This window comes from Protobothrops mucrosquamatus, unplaced genomic scaffold (genome assembly GCF_001527695.2).
Source record: "Protobothrops mucrosquamatus isolate PMUCROS unplaced genomic scaffold, P.Mucros_1.0 scaffold1260, whole genome shotgun sequence".
In the NCBI taxonomy this organism is placed as follows: domain Eukaryota; kingdom Metazoa; phylum Chordata; class Lepidosauria; order Squamata; family Viperidae; genus Protobothrops; species Protobothrops mucrosquamatus.
Window position 1 is genome coordinate 186,911 of NW_015387466.1, and position 20,386 is coordinate 207,296.

Here is a 20,386-nt window from a genome sequence, read left to right on the forward strand (position 1 = left end):
CTCCTTGGGGGGGAGGGAGGGGGGTGGGGAAGGGTGGGGTTTGAGGGAGGTGGGGAGTTATATTGTAAAACATTTAAAAATTTTCAATAAAAAAAAGAAGCTCTCACAGTTGACTGCATTTAGCTGATTCAAATAAACTCTTTATATTCATATAAAAATATTTACAATACCATATATTCTTCTTCATAGCAACATAGCATAAATGAAGACTTTTTACAGCAGAGACAGACCTGAGACCTGAAACTGAAACCCAGCTTCTAACTCAATAACCTTTTGCACAGACTCAGTAGCACTTTCTTCACATTGGCTGACTGAGTTACCACATGACTCTTCCTGCTCATGAATATTCCAACAATTTCCCAAAGGGGGACCCTACGGACTTAAACCCCCAAGGAGTCCTACCAAAATTAAGAATGGAAAAAGCATCCATGGGAGAAGAAAAGGGGCTACCCGAAATACCAGAGGAATACTGAGACCTTGCTGAAGTTTTCAGTGAGGAGAGGGCGGATGAGCTCCCCCCACACTGACCCACAGATTGTGCCATAGAATTCAAGCTCCGGGCAAAACTCCCGAAGCCCAGACTATACTCCATGAGCCCAAAGGAGAAGGAGGAAATGGAAAGATTCATAAATAAAAACCTAGAAAGGGGGTTTATTGAACCTGCCAACCCTAAAGTAGCCACCTCGTTCCTCTTTAGAGAAAAGAAGGATGGTACTGTACGCTTATGTGTGGAATACTGCCTATTGAATGCAATCAGTGAAAGCAACCTATACCCCCTACCCCTCATGAAGGACATGTTATCCCACATCTTGAAAGGAAGAATTTTCACTAAACTAGATCTAAGGGAAGCGTATTACTGCGTTAGAATTAAGGAAGGGGATGAATGAAAAGAGGCATAGCCCTCTATATAAAAGAAAAGATGAACTCTAAACAAGTGTATGCAGATGAAGAGGGGAGAATACTAATGGTGGAAACTACAATTGACCAAAAACAGATATTGATGGTCACAATATATGCACCTAACGATAAGCAAGAGCAATTTTATGATCAACTACATAATAAAATAGTGGACTTAAACTACCAAAATCTTTGTATAATGGGAGACTTCAATGCAATAGTAGACCCAACCCGGGACTATAAAAGCTATAAACAAGGGAGAAAAGGGGGAAACACTTTACCCAAAGCCTTTTTAAAAATGAAAGAAAAACTGTCCATTCAAGATACATGGAGAGAGATGAATCCAGATAAATCTCAATATACATTCTACTCAAATAGGCATAAATTATGGTCTAGAATTGATATGATATGGACATCCTTTGACTTAAAAACGATAATTTAAGAGATCGAGATAGAAACTAATATTTGGGCAGACCATAATCCAATAAAAATGATTTGGAAAGGCATTAAGAAAAAGCCAAGATGAATAAATCTATATTAAAAGAGAAAGAATTTTTACAATTAGCCACAAGGGAAATGGAATTCTTCTTTAAAATAAAGAAGAAAGAAGAAACCTCACTCCGAAATGCGTGGGACATGGCCAAAGCATATTTCAGAGGCTTGGCTATAACATATACTGCTAAAAAGAATAAAGAAAAGAAACAATTACAGCTAAATCTGAGAGAATAACTTAAAAACTTGGAACTTGAGTTACAAGCTGGCCCACAAAAGAAAGTTCTTAAGAAACAAATGGAGATAATAAAACTTAAATTAAACTTGGTTGAGATGGACATAATGGCACAACAGATTAAACGGTCTAAACAGAACTTCTTTGAAAATGCCAACAAGCCGGGAAGATGGTTGGCATACAGATTAAAGAAAGGGAAAAAAGACTGATAAATAAGCTATATGATTCGAAAGGAGAGCTACACTTTCATAATGATGCAATGAAAAAGATTATTAAGGCCTACTACGAGATACTCTATAAGCCATAGGTGGTTTCTAAAGAGGGAATACAGGCCTATCTGAAAGAAAGCGATTTGCCAAAGTCCCGGAGAACATCCGAAATATATTAAATCGGAAAATATCAATGATGGAGATGACAGAAGCCATAAAAAGGCAAAAAAAGAGAGATAAGACTCCGGGCCCATATGGACTTCCTGCAGAATTTTATATAGCATTACAGGATTGATTAAGCTCGATCTTAAAGGAACTGTGTAATGAAATCTTTTCAGAGACAAAAATACCAAATTTGTGGATGGAAGCTAATATTACTTTTGTGAGAAAGGAAGAAGTTTAAAAATAAAATGGTCACAATTGATTAACAATAGAAGGATTAGCCAAGCCCTGCAGGTAGGCACTAGATTCCAGGAGGCTTGGCTAGAAGACACACTTAACAAGACAAAAGGATGGCAGAGAGAAGTTCTGAACAATGTAACTGAGGGGGAGGGATGATGTATTCTGGCTAGGCGGATCGGACAGATTGTGCCCCCGGAAGTCCTCTCAAANGGGATGGGGGCGTCGCGATAGGAGTGTATATAATGTTGTGAGTTTGAATATTTTGGTGTGGTCTCTGGGTTTAGAACTTCCTGTTGAAGTCTCTCACCAGGATCCACCACGCTTTGCAAACCGCTTTTCTATTTTCTGCAGAATAAACTCTTTTTCTTACCAATCCAATTTTGTTGGTATTTTAATCACGTTTCCAACACTTTGATACCCAAAGAAGACACCAATCCCACCCAAATAAAAAACTATAGACCAATATCATTATTAAACGTGGACTATAAATTTTTTCCTTCGATAATGGCAGAAAGAATGAAGAAATTCTTGACAGAATTTATTCATACAGATCAAAATGGTTTCTTACCTAAAAGACAGATAAAAAATAACCTAAGGATTATCTTAAACATCTTACAATATTATGAGCAACATTCAGGGAAGCAGATGGCACTGATATTTCTCGACGCGCAAAAAGCCTTTGACAACCTAAACTGGCAATTTATGTTTCAGCAACTGATGGAAATGGATTTTGGCAACAATTTTATAAATGCAATTCAAGCAATTTACAACAAACAAACAGCTAGGATACTTTTAAATGGAGATTATACAGAAAGCTTCAATATTAAAAAAGGCACAAGACAGGGTTGTCCATTATCCCCTTTGCTATTCATTTTAACATTGGAAGTACTGGCTAGAAATATCAGGCATGACACGGAAATAAAAGGATTGGAGATAAAAGACCAAAAATATGAATTACAAGCTTTTGCAGATGACTTGGTTTTCATTTTGGAAGATCCACTAGAAACAACTACTAAATTGTTGCAGAAAATAGAGAAATTTGGAGAAGTGGCAGGCTTGAAAATAAACAGAGAAAAGATTAAGGTATTAACAAAAAACTTAACAGACAAACAGAAAACCTATATTATGAAAAAGACTAACTTGCAAATAGTTAAAAAAAGTGAAATATCTGGGCATTTACTTAACATCAAGATGTACAACTTTAAAAGAAAATAATTATGAAAGATTGTTAAAACAAATAAAATTAGATTTGGAAAAGTGGAAAAACCTCCATTGTCACTGCTATGAAGAATAGCGACAGTGAAGATGAATGTCCTACCGAAATTACTCTTCTTGTTTCAAAAAATTCCCGAAAAATTGGGAAAGATATTCTTTGATGATTTAAATGCAACAACATTAAGATTTATATGGCAAGAGAAGAAAGCACGAATTAAAGCTAAACTGTTACAAGAAGCCAAAGATAGTGGAGGATTTGGACTCCCAGATTGGAGACTTTACTATCAAGCAGCTATTTTACCATGGATCAAAGAATGGATAACGTTGAGAAATAAAAGACTTCTCTACCTAGAGGGGCATGACCTACAATTGGGTTGGCCTTTCTGTGGTATGGGAAAAACAAAATACATAGATACTTTCAAAACCATGCTATAAGGAATGTACTCCTTTTAGAATGGGAGAGAATAAAACAAAAAAATTACATTAAAATACCAGAGTGGCTTTCAACAATGGAAGCCTTTGCTTACCCAAATTTAATTAATTATGACAAACTTGTTACCTATAAAGACATTTTGGACAAGGATGGAAAACTTAAAGACAGGCAAGATCTACAACAGCAAGGTGTTGACTTATAATGCTGGCCTTACTTACAAATTCAAACAAGATATGAGAAAGATCTAAAGACATTGGGATTTTATAAAGAACAGATAGATTTTGATCAAATACTCTTGAAAACAGATGAAAATTTGATTAAGAAACTTTATAGATTTCTGCTAAAATGGAAGATGGAAGAAGAACAAGTAAAAGAGACAATGATAGTTTGGGCAAAAAATTTCGGATACTCTATAGATTTAGAAACTTGGCAAAAGCTTTGGGATAGAAATATTAAATTGACTAAAGCAGCCTCATATAAGGAAAACCTGTATAAAATGTTTTATAGATAGCACATGACACCAGTAAGTTTAGCGAAAATGTTTAAAAGTGTTTCGAATAATTGTTGGAAATGTAAACAAAAGCCAGGTACTTACTACCATATCTGGTGGGTATGTCCTAATGCAGGGGTAGGCAACCCAAAACACTCAAAGAGCCACTTGGACTGTTTCCCACCAAAAACAAAACACTTGGAGCCACAAAACCCTTTTGATATCTAAAAGGAAGATAACACTGCATATATCCTTTTTTACCTTTAGTGTGTGTGTGTGTGTGTGTGTGTGTGTGTGTGTCATAAAGGTAAAAAAGGATATATGCAGTGTTACCTTCATTTTAGATGTCAAAAGGGTCTCTCTCTCTCCCTCCCTCTCTCTCTCTTTCTCTCTCTCCCTTTCTCTTTCTCTTTCTTTCCTCTCCCTCTCTCTTTCTCTTTCCTCTCCCACTCTCTTTCCTCTCCCTCCCTTTCTTTCTCTTTCTTTCCTCTCTCTTTCCTCTCCCTCTCTCTCTCTTTCCTCTCCCCCTCTCTCTTTCTCTCTCCCTTTTTCTTTTTTCTCTCTCTCTCCCTCTCCTCTCCCTCTCTCTCTCTTTCCTCTCTCTCTCTCTCTCTCTCTCCCCTCTCTCTTCCTCTCTCTGATCTTCTGCTCACCTGGCAAGCTGGCTTCAAGCTGTTCTCCAACCAGCTGACACACATTCTTATTGGGCTAGCTCAGGGGTAGGCAACCTGGCTCTTTTATGACTCATGGACTTCAACTCCCAGAATTCCTGAGTCAGCATAGCTGGGCTGGCTAGCTCTTTCCTGCCCTTCCTGCTTCCTGCAGAGACACAGCAAAGGGAGGAGCCCCGCCCAAAAAGCTTTTCAGCTCGTGGGAGAACACCGTGAGTCCACTCTCTTTTTCACACACACACACACACACACACACACACACACACACACACAGAGAGAGAGAGAGAGAGAGAGAGAGAGAGAGAGAGAGAGAGAGAGAGAGAGAGAGAGAGAGAGAGAGAGAGAGAGAGAGAGAGAGAAGCTCTGTCTCTGTCTCTCTCTACAAAAGGCAGAGGAGGCTGGGAGCCGCAGGGAAAGGGTCAAAGAGGTGCATGCGGCTCTGGAGCCGCAGGTTGCCGACCTGTGTCCTAGTGCAAAGAAATTTTAGTCCAAGATTCATATATGGCTGGAAAAGATGACTAAAGTACAAATAAAATTTAAGCCAGAATTGTTTTTGTTAGGAATACTAGGATCTAATTATGGCAAAGAGAATGAGTATTTAATATTACACATATTGACAGCTGTGAGACTAGCATTTGCCCAATATTGGAAAAATGAAAATGTACCATCGGATGAGATTATAATTAGGAAAATTCTAGAATGTGCAGAAATGGATGGACTAACTTTAGAGATCAAAGAGAAAGAAGATTCAATCTATTTTAAAACATGGGAAAGTTTTTATCAATGGTTAGCAAAATGAGTTAATGAAAATTGATTTTGTAATTTATTAAGATATTTGATGCTTATTAATTGATATGCTTTATAATTATTGCTATTTTTGTTGACTACAGTTACTTATTATGATATTAACTATTTCCACTGAATACTTGTACCCGGAAGATAATTTGTTTGCTAAAGCTTGGAATGTCCCTGGGGGCAACCCCATTGTTGTACCTATCCCCATCCCAATCCCTTCCCTGAACACCACCCTGAACCCTATTACCTATACCAACCCTTTTTTCCCCATACCTTTATAAAACTTAATAAAATACTTATAAAAAAAGAATTAAGGGAGGGGATGAATGGAAAACTGCATTTAATTGCCCAGTGGGGTGCTACCAATTCAAAGTTTTGCCGTTTGGACTACAAGGGCCCCCCGCAGTATTTATGCAATTAATCAACGAGGTACTAAAGGAGCACCTATTTAAGGAGGTTTATTTAGATGACATCCTTATCTTCACCGAATCCAAAGAAGAACATGTCAACCTAGTCAGAGCAGTTTTAAAGAAACTGCGAGCTGCCCACCTATATGCCAAATTATCGAAATGCGAATTCCACCAGGAAAGAATAGACTACCTAGGTTATCGCATATCCCCACAGGGCATTGAAATGGACCCAGAGAAGGTCAGAGCAGTATTAGAATGGGCACCACCTCGCATAAGGAAGCAGCTGCAAAGTTTCCTGGCTTTCACTAACTTTTACCGCCAATTCATTCCCTCATTTGCCCAGATAGCCCTGCCCCTCACGAACGTACTAAAAACGAAGAGAGAATCCTCAGTGAAACCTAGCCAGCCACTAAAATGGACAATGGAATGCCAAGCGGCATTTGAGAGATTAGAGACTCTTTTCTGCCGAACCCGTACTGAGGCATCCAGACATGGATAAGCCCTTCGTAATACAGGCGGAGGCAAGTGATGTGGCAGTGGGGGCTGTACTATTACCAGAAAGCGATGAAGGGGTACTGCAACCATGCGCGTATATATCCAAGAAACTCACTGAAACAGAACAGCGCTGGCCTGTGTTGGAGAAAGAGGCATATGTGATACGTTGGTCATTACTTGTATGGCGCCAGTTCCTTGAAGGGAATAAAATCCCTTTTCAGGTGTGGACAGACCACAAAAACCTAGAAGCCTTGCAAACACCCAGGGAAGCTCAACCCCAAGCAAGCCCACTGGTCCCAGCATTTTCACGAATTCCACTTTACACTCAAGCACTTGCTGGGGGGAAAGAACTTCATCTGGATGGTTACGGACTTGTTTTCCAAACAGGTGTACTTTATCCCTTGCCAAAAGATTCCCATTGCAAATGTGCAGACTGTAAATGTGCATTTACAGACTGCATGGGGCACCCCAACGCATCATATCTGATAGGGGAATGCATTTTGGAGGGAATTTTTATCCCTCTTAAGAACCATTCTGGGACTGTCATCTAGTCATCATCCTCAATGTAATGGACAATCCGAATGTTCTAACTCAGTACTTGAGCAATAATTAAGATGCTTTATTAATTTCCAGGAAACGAATTGGACGGACCTTCTCCCTTTCGCAGAAGTCACCTACAATAACACAGTCCACTCCAGCACAGGCTACACTCCCTTTCAAATAGCCACTGGTCAAAGTTTCAGCCCTATGCCACAACTAATCCCAAACAAACTGGCAATTCCATCACTGAAAGAATGGATAGCACAATTACAAAACACCTGGCCAATAGTTAGGAAAGCCTTAGACGAAGCTAGGCAAGCATACAAAGCACAAGCAGATAAAAAGAGAGTCGAACCCATACCATTCATTGTAGGAGAAATGGTGTATTTGTCTACAAAATACCTAAAATGCCTACAGCCCTGTAAAAAACTTGGCCCAAAATATATAGGACCTTTTCCAATTAAAAGAATCATAAACCCAGTAACAGTAGAATTAGGACTACCCAAAAACCTCAGGCGAATACACCCAATTTTTCACTGCAGCTTGCTGAAAAGAGAACAGTCGCCCTTACGGCCAAAAATCCCCCCCATCCCCAATCATGGTCAAAGGAGAATAACACTTTGAGATAAAAGAAATCCTAGATTATAGGAAGTATCATGGGGCAACTCAATACCTAGTAGCATGGAAACATCTTCCCTCCTCACAAAATGAGTGGGTCTATAAATGTCACGTCAGAGCACCGAAACTGCTAAAGAAGTTTCATACAGAATATCCCAACAAACCAGACTAACCTTTATACCTGTTTTGTTTCTCTACAGGTAGATCTCTCTTATTTTTAAGGGGGACAGGATGTCAGAATCCATTTATATTTCATTTCTTTCTTTCTCCTCTGATCTAAAACCAAATCTCACCTTCCCCTGGATTCTGCCATACTCTCAAGGGGGAGGGGGGATATGCCTGTTGGGTTATGACTTTCACTTCCTCTATTCGCTACAATGTAACCTTTTGTTTATTGCTACTGGGTCTGCTGGCCATTACAATGTAACAAATTGCCCCCTTTACTATGCATCTCTCTGAACTTTCTTTTCCCTAACCAGACAGTTAGAAATGGGGGGGGGGAGAAATATAAACATCTAGAATCTGGCTTATTTCTCCGGTCCCAAAAGGAGGTGTGAAGAGCTGTGGAACATTGTACTACAAACGGAGACGGACTGATGCTATCTTCCCTTTCCCACGATGGACTAACCACCTGGGGATTGGCCGGTCTGAACTATCCAGATGAACTGTGGGGTGGAGTTTGCTTAGGGACCCTTTAAAGTATCGATCTGTAAAGGATCCCTCAGATCCTGTCTATTATGCCTGCTATTAACTACTCTTAATAAAAGTTCCTGTTGGGAGAAATTGTTTCCAAGAGTTCTGTTTTCTTAAGATGTGGGATTGAAGATTATACTTTCATTTTATGTAGTTCTTTGGAGGAGTAGCAGCTCATGTTCCATTTTTCCATTTGCCACTGACAGACTTTATCTTTACAAGTTAGTTAAAAAGCCATGAAAAGAAGTAGATGAAAGATACATTATTTTTAGTGAGAAATATAAAGCAATGCTAGGAATAATAAGTTTGACTGCCCTCTTTTGCATATTAGGGATGTTATCTTATATAAGAATGTTCAGGAGGGATTAAAATTGTTCTGCTGTTGAGTATGTAATTCAGGAGTTGAAACATGAACTATAGCTGCCATACTTTGATCTGATATTCATAGGATCTTCAGATTTTCATGAAATATCATCACTTGCCAAAAATATTTTGATTTTTTTAATCTAGTGTCCCAGTAATTGGAATTTATTAGAGACAGTAAAAACTATGTCTCTATCAAGCAATAGCAATAGCATTTAGACTTATATACCACTCCACAATGCTTTAGAACACTCTCTGAATGGTTTACAATGTCAGCATATTGCCCCCAACAATCGTCAGAAGATGGAAGGCTGAGTCAACCTTAAACCACATTAAGATCAAACTTCAGGCTATGCACAGAATTTGCCTGCAATACTGCATTCCAACCATTGCACCATTATGGCATGAGGAATAACTGAGGGATAGCTGAAAGAATGACCATAAACCAATGAATCTATGCCTATCTGCAGCATTGGATTGTGGATTACTAATATATTTACTTGGTCAATATTTGTGACAAAGATGCAATAAACTTAAAGAGTCATTTTAGCAACACCCTAAATACAAGTTACAAGATAAAAGCAGAGTCAGATAAGTAAGAATCACTAGCCAAAGAAACAAATATTGCATTTACCTTGTTTTTCTTACTTGTCCTGAAAAATCCAAGAAATCCTTTCTTTTCCTTTAGTGATGTGCCACAACCAGTTGATATTTTTGTTTCTGTTAAATGCACAAGTCACAATGACTATTCCAATCCTGCTCAAATAACATTTTTTAAAAATAGCTTATCTATTTGAAAATTGAAATCAGAAACCTCTACTGCATAGTGGACACATATATATTAAAAAGAACTTTTATTATTCTTATGAATTACTCATGAGAGAAAAAAAGTCATATGGCATTCACTCAAGTTATTTATTTTAGATTTCAACCCAAGTTTTATTTACCTATATTAAAACTTCCTTTTTGTATCTGTCTGTGGGTGTAGATTCTTAAATTCCTATCAGACTCTTTAAATGTGACATAACAAATACAACTTTATTTACAATCAAAAAACAAATACAAATTTGTAAAACACTTGTAAACTCTAATGAAAGCTCATTCTGTTCATCCTGTTTACATGATCTTTTGTTACATTTTCAATGGAACAGAATTGTATGAAATTTGTTTGATCCAACGGGTAATTATGCAGTGTACTGTTAATATTTTTTAAACACAAGCAGTATAACAGATTTTAAGTTAAGAAATAGGACAACAGGACAGTTTATCCCCAATTTTGGCAATTTTGTATACAGTAGGCAATTGTTACCATTCCTTCTATTATTGCTTCTCTACTATCAATTGGCTATTCGTTTAGCTTGCCCAGTCATAACTTGTCTAATATATCCCTCCCTATTTTGTATACAAATAAAAATAATAATACATACTATTTTCTGGAATCTGCATCCTTTTACACAACAAATATCACATAAACATTGAGCTAATATCTGTAAACAGATAGCAATAATTTATATTGTCTGTAGCTGACATATTCTATGAAAATTCACAAATGAGGTGTTTCAAGCTAAAATACTATATTGGATGGATGGATGGGTGGGTGGACGGACGGACGGACGGACGGACGGACAGACAGACAGATAGATAGGAGCAGAGATAGGCAGACAGATTAGAGACTAGAATGTTAAAATGTATTCAATAATATATGAAGGCATGAAAAATCAAAGTGTTACAATTGACCAAAAAGCCTGATACCAGATCAATATATTGCCAAAAAAATGATTTCACAATAAATAAGAGTTGTATTTGATAATATATATCAAATGCTGAGATTCTCTCTTATGGCTTTTCTGGGTTTTCTACAATAAACCAACATATTTGAGAATTGATGACTCTGGAAGTCTATTCTTGCAGTTTTATTGCCTAACTTGCCTGAAGAAGTTAATGTACCTATTTCATTCCTTAAAACTCCCCATAAAGGGGATTTCTAAAGCTTCCATAAAGGCCAAAACATTTGTCTTCACTGTTTCCACAAGTGACATGGATTCAACAGAGTGCTACGAGGTAAAGGTAGCCCACAGCTGTGGATTGTCCATTGTATATAGTTAATGAAAGCTTTGGTCTTAAAGGCTTAAAAATAACCATGATACAATAATTGTGATGTATTAATAGAACCACTTTAGAGTGCTGGTTAAGGCATCTGGCTAAAAAAAATGGAGACTGTAATTTCTATTCTTGCCTTAAGGTACAAAGCGAGCTAGTGACCTTGGGCCAGTCACTTTCCCCTAGCCTTAGGAAGGAAGCAATGGAAAACCACTTCTGAAAAACCTTGCCAAGAAAACTGAAGGGACTAGTCCAGACAAGTTCCAAAAATCAAACACAATTGAATGGAAGGAAAAAATGTTTACAAAAGTTGATAATAACAGTAAAACAAATGACAGTATGCACAAAAAACAATAGTTGGCAATTCATACAGAGAATTACAAATAATCCAAGCATTTGTTTACAGTCATTCAACTAGAGATAATTATGTTGTGTGGTTATATGGCTATGAATACTATTAAATTTGTCATTTAACATGCATGTAACAGATTAAACTGTTACCCGCAGTTTACTTTCATGCTAATAAAGCATGAGCATACAAAAAAAATGTTCTATTGTTTGCTAAAATGCACTATGATTCCAGAGATAACAATAAATATAAAAATATTAATATCAAAACATACAAAAATAAAACCTAAAAGGCAAATTTCTCTCCAAGTGCATTTTACAATACCTCTATAGTTCAAAGAAGATTCAGACAGAGTTTTTGATGGAAGAGCTGCAACAACAGGAAAGTAACACTATGAAACTATGCTAATATATTGATTTATTTACTTATGCAAAATTTTAATATATTGTCTATTTTCTAAAATATCACCACCATCCCAAAAACAATCTTTCTACCATCAATGCCTAAACATATTTAATAATAATAAGAGCTGAAGCATCTTGCACAAGACCAGATGGTTGGGGCTATCTTATATCTTAGGAGGTACCTATTCCAGAGTATGGGAGCAACTTCTAAAAAGATACGTTGTCAAGCTCCTGTCTCCTTTGTGAGGTGAAAGCCTTAAGCATTCCCTCCTTCAAAGACAATATAGGGTAGGCCAGATCTTACTGGGAAAGTCTTATTTCATAAAATAAGAACAGGCTCCTTTCTTGTAACTATGCTCTTACACCATTAATTAGTGATTCAGTTAAAGGAGTACTATAAAACACATCTGAGCGGAGTTTTTAGGAGAAGAAAACTCATGCTCCACTCTAAAGCAGATGATCAAGGAGGTGATTGTCACCACAATTTCGATTCCTTGAACAAACATTAATAAGATTCTATTGACCAATATGTGATAAATATGGAAGGCAAGGACCTGGCAAATATCAAGAGTGTATCTTTCACACTCTGAAGGAAAACACAGTATCAGTCATGCCCTGAGACCAACAAGAAGCAAACGGAGAGCCAGGTGTATGGCTCTGAGCTCCAACCAATTGATGTTGTGCCTCAGGTCTAATCGGGACCACCGGCCCTGAGCCAACTGCGACTAAAGGTGTACTCCCCAGCCGAATAGACTGGCGTCTGTCATAAGGGTGAGCCAAATGGGTTCCTTGAAGGATGACCCTCTGGTTACCGCTGGGGAGGACCACCACCGAAGGGAACTTAGGGTCTGGGCAGAAACCCTTAGCCTTTGGTTGGAAGAGCTGGTACCTAATCTTTGAAATGGGAGCAAGAACCATTGGAGGTTCCTGGAGTGCAGTCTGGCCCAAGGCACAATAGCGATGCAGGATATCATCTTTCCCAGTAACTGGGAAAGCATTGCCAGTGCCACCACGCACTCCCTGCGGACCTTGCATACCAGGGCTCGGATGCTGTCCTGACGTTCCCGAGACAGGTAGACCTTGCATTGGTCTGTGTCTATGACCGCTCCTAGGTGGAGGAGCGGGTCGAGGGAACCATCTGGCTCTTTTGAAAGTTCACCGAGAACCTGTGGTCTTGGAGGGTCTTGATTGATAATTCCAGAACCAACTGGGCGGCCAAAAGGGAGGGCAACTGGATGAGAATGTCATCCAGATAGCATTGAATGCGTACCGGCACCAGTCTCAAGTGTGCGGCGAGCACTGCCAGGATTTTGGTAAACACCCTTGGAGCTGATGAAAGGCTGAATGGCAGGGCTTTGTACTGGAAATGATGGCTCATATAACAGAATCTGAGAAACCGCCGGTGGTCGGGGAGGATGGGGATATGGAGATACGTTTCCGTGAGGTCTATGGACGTCAGGAAGTCTCCCTTCCTTACTCTGCCCAAGATGGACTGGAGCGTTTGCATCTTGAATTTCCTGTATGCAATATGTGAGTTCAGACCTTTGAGGTCGAGAATCGCCCTCCATCCTCCCGAGGTCTTGGGAACCACAAAGAGGATGGAATAGAATCCCCTCCCCTGTTGACAAGCCAGCACCGATTCTATGGCTCTTATCTCCAAGAGATGTCGAATGGCCTCTTGCATGAGGCCCTTTTTGACTGGGTTCTTTGATTGCGGGCAAGAAATGAAATGCCCTGGTGGGTGGGACACGAATTCTAGGGACAGACCGTATCGGATGGTTTGGAGGACCCAGGAGTCTGTGGTGGTGACTTCCCATTGGTGGGCGAAAAGGGTTAGCCTGCCACCTATGGGAGGTGCTTTCCAAGAATCACTTGGACTTCTAAAAGGGCGAACCCCCCCCCCAAAAAGGGCTGCTTGCACTGGTACTGCTGCCTGGGTCTAGAGCCCAACCTGTTGGACGGGCGGTCCTGTCTGGCCATGAAGAAGCAGAGGGGCTGTGTGGAACCTGAGCCTGTCCCTGACTGAAAGAACTGCCTGCGGGTGTACGGATTAGAATGCCTGTCAGCCCGCCTGCTGAGGTGGGTCATCACCTTCTGCTTATCCTTATTCTCAGTCAAATAAGGTGCTAGAGCCTCTCCAAACAGCTGACCACCCTGATAAGGGGCCGTAGCCAAATGCCACTTGGATTTGGCATCAGCCTGCCAATGTTTGAGCCACAGTAGTCATTGTGCTGTGACATTGGAGGCTATGGTCCTGGAAGAAAATCTGGCTGCATGCAGTGATGCATCAGAGAGATACTCTGATGCTGCAACCAATTTGTTCAGTTCTTGGTACATGCGTACCTCCTCCTGAGGGATCCTGGCTTGGAGTTGACGGAGCCAGAGGAGAGAGGTCTTGGCAAAGAAAGATGCGCAAGTGGCCACTCTTACCGCCCACACCGCCGCCTGGTGAGTCCTGCGGAAGGTCAATTCCCATCTCTTGTCCTCAGCCTTCAATGCCTCGGCCACATCCCCTGACACCGCACATGAAGACAAGAGAGGGGTCAAGGGTTCATCTACCGTTGGCACCTCAGGAGCATCAGCCAAGTCTGGTGCTGCGCTGAACAGTTTCCTGTCCGTTCCTCCCAGGGAAGGGAAGGTGCCAGGTGAAGCCCATTGCTTCCGAATGGTGTTCAAAAATAGAGGGGGACAGGAGACATGGTGCCGAGTCACAACGGGCTCAGAAAACACCGGATTTGGATCTGGACTGGTTGATGGACCTGGCTGAGGAATCCGATCATGACCTATGTTAGCAGTAATGCTAGCCTTGCGAAGCAGTGGTAAGAAGAGGGCTGGGTTAAAGAGACTCCCAAATGGTGGGGGCAGGGGGCGGGTCTTCCTCCTCCGACCATGGAATGTCAGGTTGGTCGTGTTCCACAGGGAATGAGGCCCTACTATGAGAGGATCGGGGTGGTGAGGGAGAACTGTGGTACTCGGGTGCTCCCGACTGGAGAAGATATGATGGGGGCATGGATGCAATCAACTCGGGTCTAGACATATGATAAGACCTGGCGGCAAACGCCTGGTCGACTGCCTGTGAGATTAGAGCCTGAAGGTGTTCAGTGGAAAGAGCTCCTGGAGGCTCAGCTATCCTGAGCCCGGCAGCTGTGGGGGTGAAAGTGGCCTCTGGGCCTGACTGTGGGGCCCATTGTGCCGATGATCCCTGGTGGATGTTTGGGACGTGATCCTCCCCAGAAGAGGGGAGGTGTGTGGGAATCCCTTCCAGGGACCAGACCCCCTGAGCAAAGGTGGAGGGCCCCAGGGGGAGATCAAAGACCGAGGCCTCTGTCTGCTCCATCTCTGCCCTGGCCTGCTAGTGTGCTTTGGAAAATTCCCTCTCCAAAGCCTGGTGCCTCCTGCTGGCCTGTTTTTCCGCCAGTTTGGAAGGTTTCCTTCCCGAAATGGTTTTTGCCTTGGCCTTGATCTTGCCAGCCCCCTCCTGTTTGGAGGACTTATGCCTCTTTTGACTAACAGATGAAGAGGCAGTGTCTTGAGGTTGAGGCACCGTGGTATCCTCCATCATGGCGAGATATCTCAGGTAGTGCTGAGAGGGAACTCGGGCCTATGGAGCCAAGTAGAAATTATGACAGTGGATTGCCTGGTGGATTAGATTAGTACAGTTGGAGCAGAAATGTATGGCTTGATCCACCCTGTTCCCCTGGCTACCTGACCGGTGATTGCCTGTTAGAGGCATGGTCATGTCTACTGCCGCGGCAAAATCACATATGTGATGACAGCCAGCTTGCTCGTAGAGCGCTCGGTGGTGACAAGGCCCAAAGTTGCTGATGTCAGCACGTTCGCACGGTGGGTTGAATCTGCGGAAGTGGCAAAATCACATGTGTGATGACAGCCAGCACACGCGCAACCCACTGAATGGATGGTGGCCAGGTGAGGAGATGAGGCACCATTGAGGCCTGTGTTTTGTAATGATGTGCTTGTGTAAAACACCCAGTGTCCTACCCTGTTTATGTCTGAGGATAGAAGCCTCTGTCACTATACGGGATGGAACACTCAACGTTTGGAGTGGAAGGCAATTGTTTGGCCACTAGGTCCTATTTCTGTGGGGAGGATCGGCTCCCGGCTGTACAGGCCGTCCAAAATGGCGGCCGGTGCTGCCACAGCTCCTGCTAGATCGGTCCTGGAAAGAAACGGGACGGAAAAATGACCTGGAACAATCCGGACGGTCGCCCATCGATTGCCAGGTAAGATTGAGGTCTATGGACAACAGGGGAAATAGAGGGCCTGAGAGTGACTGAGAGCAGTGGCGACGGCAGGCCATGCGGTTTCCAAAATGGCGGCTGCGCCGATCAGGCTGTGAAGGGATCCCTGCAAGAAGGCTCCAGGCAAATGCTGCGCGATGCCTGAGAGGTATGAGGAGAACGCAGGGGTAAAAAGAGAAGAAGAGAGCCACTAGCCCACGAGGTAAGGCTGATTGGCAGCGGCGGCTCGCCACGCGGCTGCCAAAATGGTGGCCGCAACGATCCAGCCGCAAAGGGAACCACTGAGGCCTCTGCGATGACGCAGGGGAGTTGAGGGGGTTTCCAGCTGTAGTGCTGATCCCAGTGCCATAATGGTGTGAGGGGGTGGAAGAGCGGAAGCCCCCGCTCTTACCGAGGTCTGGGAAGAAGCCCTCGCCTCCAGCAGTCAAGCTGAAGCAGCGCTGATCCCAGCGCTGCTGAGATGACTGTGGAGATCAAGGGAGAATCCACAAATGGAGTAGTTCTATACAACCTGCAGCTAAGTTGGGAGCCAAGCTTGTCACATCCGTCTGGGCTGGAGACTAAGTCAAGACTGGGTGTGTTCTAATCCAGGACGGGCGTGGCAAGTTTGACTTAGTCTAATGGGCAGGAAGACAGAGCAAACCCATTGGTGGATTCTCCATCTCCTATGCTGGAGAATGAATTAGTTCAAAAATTTATCTTCCTTGGATTAAAAATTGTTCACAATCGAACACACTGCAATGGTTAACAGGAATAAAATCTAGAAAACAGAGGTATTGATATAAATACAAATAGAAGGCTAAAAACAATAGTCTTCCCTATAATGATATATGGGTGTGAGAGTTGAACTCTAAGAATGGTGATGTCAAGCTCCGAAAAGACCCTTTTGCTATTCCCTCCATCTTTGTTTCATAGTTTGCCTACAGACTTGGGGGGGGAGGAAAGGAAGGGTGAGTGCCTCACGGGAGTCTGATAATGAGCCATTGACTCATAGGAACCAAGGTCATTGGAGAAACGGTTCCTGAGAAGAAGAGCTTTGTTCTCAAAACAATTGCAAGCCAATTGATTGGACAATGTATTTGTCAGACCAGGGGGAGGCGAGGTCCTTTGCTTTTAACTTATAGATTTTGGCACCTTTCTAACTACAGCTTGCTTTCAATTCATCAGTGCTGATATGCTGTATTAAATAAAGTTTTGCATTAGAGATTGGAATGTCTCATCTGATCCCACTTTGTTGGGATCATCAGTAGGAACCATGACAGGTGATCGAAGAAGAATTGATGCCTTTGAACTGTGTTACTGGCATAAATTGTTGTGTATACCATGGACAGCCAGAACAACCAACAGAGAGATGCTGAATCATATAAAACTAGAAACATCACTAGAAGCTAAAATCACAAGACTATATCTGATTTGGCCATGCCATGCATGCAAATTCATTGGAGAAGTCACTGATGCTAAGAATGATTAGTGGATCAAGAAGAAGGGGTGGGCAAAGATTACTCCATTTTATTTCTTGAATGGTTGAGTTCCAGCTACTGGCCTTCATACCCCATCCTCAATACTTCTGCACTTATAGGGACATAGGAACATTATCCATCATAGATCCAAGTAACTACTTCAGAGGTTAAATGCTTAAATGGACAAATAAAGGGCAGAAAAGGATCCAAGTTGTGTTAGGATTCCAACAAATTTCATAAAGGTTAACAGAGATTGATCAGTAACTGCCTCAACAATATATTTTATATAGCACTATTGTTTTATATAAAGGGTTATATATAATTTTCATTGATTTTAAACACATTGTAGAATATATCTGAAAACATTTGTATAGATAAAATACTTGTTGCTGCTCCTATTAATGTAGCTGATTTAATTTATTTAGTCATTGAATAATGTTATATCAATTCAATTCAAAATGCTTACCAATTTCACCTTGAAATTAATTAATAAGCTTTTGATGGGTGTTCTATGTCTTGATGATGTAACTGTTATGTCACTGGCAGCAACAAGAAGTTTTTGTTTCTCACTATATTTTATGAAGATTACTATGATAGGGATTATCGTAAAACAAAACTAGTTGAATTTTTTTACCAGTTCAGATATTTATAAATTATAATTAATAGTGAACAAGTTACAATTATGTAAATGCCTTGGCATTTTTTCAGACTTCTGGAATCTAAAAAAGTCAAATTCAATATAAAATGGAAAATCAATTTATTTTTTCATCAGGATTAATTCTAATATTTTTGGAATAAAGATCTCATAGGAAACCTAAGAGTAGTAGGATATCCATTGGTCTGATTTCAATGGGATATGAAAAGTAAATTGTGTAATTGAAAAATATTTTTGAAGTATACATAACTGATATGGATAGATGCATGGTTTATAAACATTCATATTTAAGAAGTCCTGTAGCCAAAAAGCACCCAGCTAGTTATTTAACTAATATTAGGAAAGCTAAAGCATTACAGGACACTTATAATGGCTTGTATCAATGTGCTTTGCTCAGCTGCACTGGAGAGTTGATATAAAAAAGCCCCTTTCACTACAGAAGTGTAGTCTTCCTGTGTGCAGGGGGAATAAAGCAACTGATCACTTGGTTTTTGTATTACTTCTTTTATCATCTCTTTTAAGAATTACTCAGATAATTCCATTGAGGCTTTTTATGTATTTCCTTTATTCTTTAAAAATATATGATTAAAATGTAGATGAAATGATCTGCCCCAGCAACTTGATGCTGGTTTTAAACAGCATGGAGATGAGAGCAAGGGCATCCCACACTGGAGGTCAGTCTTGCAGATGTAACAGCACCATTCATTCATTCAATTAATCAATCAATCAATCAATTTGTATACTGCCCATCTCACTATCGAGCAACTCTAGGCAGTTTTCAATACCATAAATAACAAAACATAACAATTACAAGATTAAAACATAAAACATAGAGTATTAAAAGTTAAAACATTAAAATTAATATTAAAGTGGATAAAAAGAACCAATGCATAGTGTTGTGTCCTGAGCCTGCAAAAGGCAGGCTCGGGACATTGCAAGAGTCCCGGGCATTTGCAGAAGCTGCCCGGGACCAGACTGAGTGGCGCCGACCTTGCGCACATGCGCAAGGCGGGAAAAGATCGTATTGTGATTGGTTGAATTTGCCCGGGGATCTGAAGGTATAAATGGAGGCCTGCGTGCCTCTGCTCAGGTTGTTCGTAGAATGGAAGCAGAGAATAAAGACTTGTTAGAAATGCTTCGTCTCAATCGCCATTATTCTCCGGACTTAACACTGGCGACGAGGATGGGATCCAGTCTATACAGCTAGGAAAGCTTGAAGACTCACCCAAAGAAGTCCGGAAGAGAAAACGGCGTGGAAGTCAGCGTTATCCTGCCAGTACAAAATCGCTGGAGGGTGCGTGCGGCTGAAGAAGACCTGATCCTCGATCATGGCGAAAGTTGGGCGTTTAGCGGAATTCGACGTCTCTCACCCCGAGAGGTGGGAATCTTATGTTGCAAGAGTCAAGACGTATTTCTGCATAAACCAGATTCGGGAGGAAGGCTTAAAGGCTGCCACATTGTTGTGCATTTGTGGGCAAGACGCCTTTGAGATCGCCAAGAGCTTAATCGCCCTGGATTTGCTGGAAACGGTATCATACTCCGATCTAAAAAAAACTTTAAAGGAACACTTCCAGCCCAAGCAATCTGTCATGGCTTGGAGGCACACATTTCAACAGAGAGATCAGCGAGTTGGAGAATCAGCAAAAGAATACGTTGTGGCCTTGAGAAGAGCAGCTAAACCGTGCGACTTCAAGGACTTAGAGGAAAGACTGCGCGATCGTTTTGTGTGCGGACTGAGGAACACAGAATTACAGCAGAGACTGTTCGCCAGGGAAGATGTCTCCTTCCAAGATGCTCTGCGAGAGGTTTCGGCTGAAGAAGCTGCAGGTGGGGCAGTCAAGAACATGCGGCCTAAGCGAAACGTTCCAGAGACTGCCACTATTCACAAGGAAGACGTGCGCGAGGAGTCGGAAGAAGATCCTGAAGAAGAGGTGGACAAGCTTTACCAAGCAGCTGGGAGGAGGTCCAAAGATCGTCAGGACAAGGGCCCAGCTGAGCTTCATTGCCTCGGATGTGGTGGACACCACAAGCGAGCGGAATGTCGGTTCCGTTCCGCCATTTGCCGAGCGTGCGGAAAGAAGGGCCACATCGCTGCGGTCTGCCTGGGTCGACAGAAGGTACAACCGAAGGAAGAATTGAATCTGAAAGGTACCAGGGTGCCCAGCCAAAACAGGGTGGGGTTCTGTGCAACACGCCGGAAC

General features: G+C 41.5%; 1 protein-coding gene across 1 annotated transcript in view; it reads right to left on the reverse strand.

Annotated features, from left to right (window-relative positions):
• The window catches only part of COBL (cordon-bleu WH2 repeat protein), a 195,936-nt gene that overhangs the window by 170,139 nt on the left and 5,411 nt on the right, over positions 1 to 20,386 (reverse strand). The window contains 1 exon segment of the mRNA XM_029285077.1: positions 9,593 to 9,678. Within this exon segment, the coding sequence (XP_029140910.1) occupies positions 9,593 to 9,678 (86 nt within the window).